This window comes from Monodon monoceros, unplaced genomic scaffold (genome assembly GCF_005190385.1).
Source record: "Monodon monoceros isolate NGI ecotype Baffin Bay Population unplaced genomic scaffold, NGI_Narwhal_1 Super_Scaffold_2, whole genome shotgun sequence".
Classification (NCBI taxonomy): domain Eukaryota; kingdom Metazoa; phylum Chordata; class Mammalia; order Artiodactyla; family Monodontidae; genus Monodon; species Monodon monoceros.
The window spans coordinates 101,102,892-101,105,781 of NW_021703776.1; the positions used below are offsets into that span (position 1 = coordinate 101,102,892).

The 2,890-nt window shown below is 39.3% G+C and overlaps 1 protein-coding gene across 1 annotated transcript; it reads right to left on the reverse strand.

The window, feature by feature from the left end:
- Positions 1-1,376: 1,376 nt before the first annotated feature.
- LOC114901975 (vacuolar protein sorting-associated protein 26A-like) lies at positions 1,377-2,522 on the reverse strand. Its single transcript, XM_029234256.1, is given in 3 exon segments — positions 1,377-1,548; positions 1,716-1,885; positions 1,887-2,522. Coding segments are annotated over 3 exon segments (978 nt in total).
- Positions 2,523-2,890: the final 368 nt, after the last annotated feature.

Consider the following 2,890-nt stretch of genomic DNA (forward strand, 5'->3'; position numbering starts at 1 on the left):
ACCATTTTTCAAAGTGCCGTAGTAGTAAAACAGGCTTCAAGAAATGTAATTTGAGTTACTTAGCTTACTCATAAAGTAAGGTTAACTGACAAGACTTGCACTGAAGTGTATAAAAAAATATTGGTACCAAAACCACTGAACCATAAGTGAAAGTAGTTTCACACAACAGGCTTCGTTTTAGTTCCTACACCCCACATTTAGTGTATTTGCAATCAGACCCCATGCATAGCATAAAAACAGATGACTGCAACCTTCTTTTTTAGAGGGTTTGAACATTCCTTGAATTTAATGTTTAAAAAATTTAAACAGAGTGGATGAAGAAGTTTTTAAAGTTTGAACTAGTCAAGGTTCCAATTTAATGAACATGAAATTGTCCAGATCTGGGTAACGACATACTTCACCTGTTCTCCTGAGTCCCCCATCCTCAAATTTTCCCCTGAAAAGGGAAGAGAATATTTGCAAGAAAATTATATTTGCATATATGTGCTAAAAAGCTTCATTAAACCAAAAAAATTTTTTTCAGAGTATTTATGGAAAAATTATATAGTTTTAACAAACTAAAATGCCAACATAGAGTCAACTCCGCATTGCAGAAAACATACAGTGGTACCTATCAGATAGTCGTAGCAAAATGGTTACTTAATATGGTACCCACCCCCCACCCCCCAAGAAAAGCTGCAATGACATGCCACATAATCTCTTATGGAAAAAAATTTAAAATTCACACCACAGAAGACTTCAAAGAGAACAAAATTCAGGAAGCCACGGAATGGTAGACTCAGAGGCACCTACAGTAAAACACTTGTGTGCGTTTCTCAAACATGTATGGAAAATCATATATGTAGTTTTCAAAAATATTGAAATGCCATGTTTTACATCTTTGCAGGATGTACAGGCCACTCAGGTTTTCTAATTTTATTTGAACACCAAATATTTTTAATTTTTTGCATGTAGAGAATAAGAGGTAATCATTAGCATGAAAAAGGAGAAGCAAAGAATCTGTAATCAACATTATGCAGAAAGAAAGCAAAATCACAAATACCAACCTACTCACATGAAAATCTTTAATGTTTATGCTGATATATAGCTGAGTGCTTATCATTAAATGGAAGTGTGCAGTTAAAAAAGAAAAAAACAACACGGCAGTTTAAGAAAGTTCCAGTGTTTCAAAGAAAGCATTTTTTAAATATGTATATACGTGAAGAACATTTAGTTATGCCATAGAATAAACTCAGCACTGTAAGATAAAGGAAGGCTATCATAAATGGGGTTTTGGCTTTTTCCCCCGCCCTACACGCTGCGACCATCTTTAACCCACCGCGCTTAAATCTCAACGGATGTAGGAGGTTTTTTCTTCTTTTTTTCTCCTATTCAGTTCACATTTCAGGCGGCTCAGCAGATGCCTGTGATTCTGGCGATTCAACTCTCTGGTGAAAGTTTGCTCTCTGTTTCCTCAGTTTTTCAGGAGCTTTTCTCCACAAAATGATCTCCTGCTGCTTGAAGTACATCCTGTCTTCCTCATCAACACGGACTAGAATTAAAAAGTACCTTACGGGGCTTCCCTGGTGGCGCAGTGGTTGAGAGTCCGCCTGCCGATGCAGGGGACGCGGGTTCGTGCCCGGGTCCGGGAGGATCCCACATGCCGTGGAGTGGCTGGGCGCGCGAGCCATGGCCACTGAGCCTGCATGTCCGTAGCCAAAAAAAAAAAAAAATACCTTTCGGAAAATTTTTTGTTCACATCTCTCACTGTCGGAGTTGGGTCATACCCCGCTAAAAACAGTCTTATTGGAGTTGATTCACCTTTTACTGGTGTACCATCCATTATTTCATATTTAGCGATTGTTTCTGTTGTGGCACTGGGCCCAATTCCCGTGATCTCTTTTTTAAATCAGTTGTAACTCCATGTGTTGGATTTTTATTCTTACTAATAAGAAGTAAATTCTTCCCACAATCACATCCTTTAAATGATACTTTGATTTATTGTATTCAAATTCTATGTGTAGACAATCCTCAGTGCCCACTTCCATCTTAATAGAGTTGTTGACATCAGGATAGGTACCAGGCTCGTGAACAATAAGGTCATATTCTTTTACCAAGTCTGTCAGTCTTCTTGCTATTGTCTCTTTAAGGAAATACCTTAAGCAGACACTGGCACCGATATAAGATTCGCGTGGCTTTTCAACTTGCGTACATACAAAGTCATAACTTCTGCTCCGAGCCAGTTCTCCAGGTAAGGCTAGTTCTTTCATTAGGTTTACAGACTCGTGAGTATTACTCTTGTCATTGAAAAGTTCAGTTTGACCTACAAATTCAGTTCGGATTCCTTGGTGTTCTAGCCTCTTTCCAGGTTGCTGAAAGGCTACGTTTACCTTTCCTGAAACAGATTCTCCATCACAGAAAAGATAGCGCTTTTCTACTTTGCCAACTTCCGTTTTCATTTCCGCCATTTTCCTGTTTTCCCCATCATTAAGGACAACATCGATCTCACACATGGGACCAAAAAATCCTCCAAGAAAACCCATTGTCGGTGCTGCCACCGCCGCGTCCCCCCCACTTCACTCTTCCTTCAGGAGAACTCCCAGCCCAGGCTTCTGTTTTTCTAAATCTTTAGTACAAAATTTAATGCTCCTGTGCACTTTGAGACCATATCCAGGAAAGAAAGGCCAGCTGGTGCCATTCTCCCAGTATTGCTTTACCCTCCTACCTTCCCCTCCCCAGGACTCTTTAAATCTCTGTGAACCACTCTTCTTGTTGGTTCTCAGTCTTTTTTCATATATTCTTTTGTCACTCTTTCCTCTCCGTCTCTCTTTTTTCCCCCCAATGTATGTTCTCCAAAATTCACATTCTGATAAATGATAACTTGTTAAATCGAAAGGTTCTCATTTGTTCC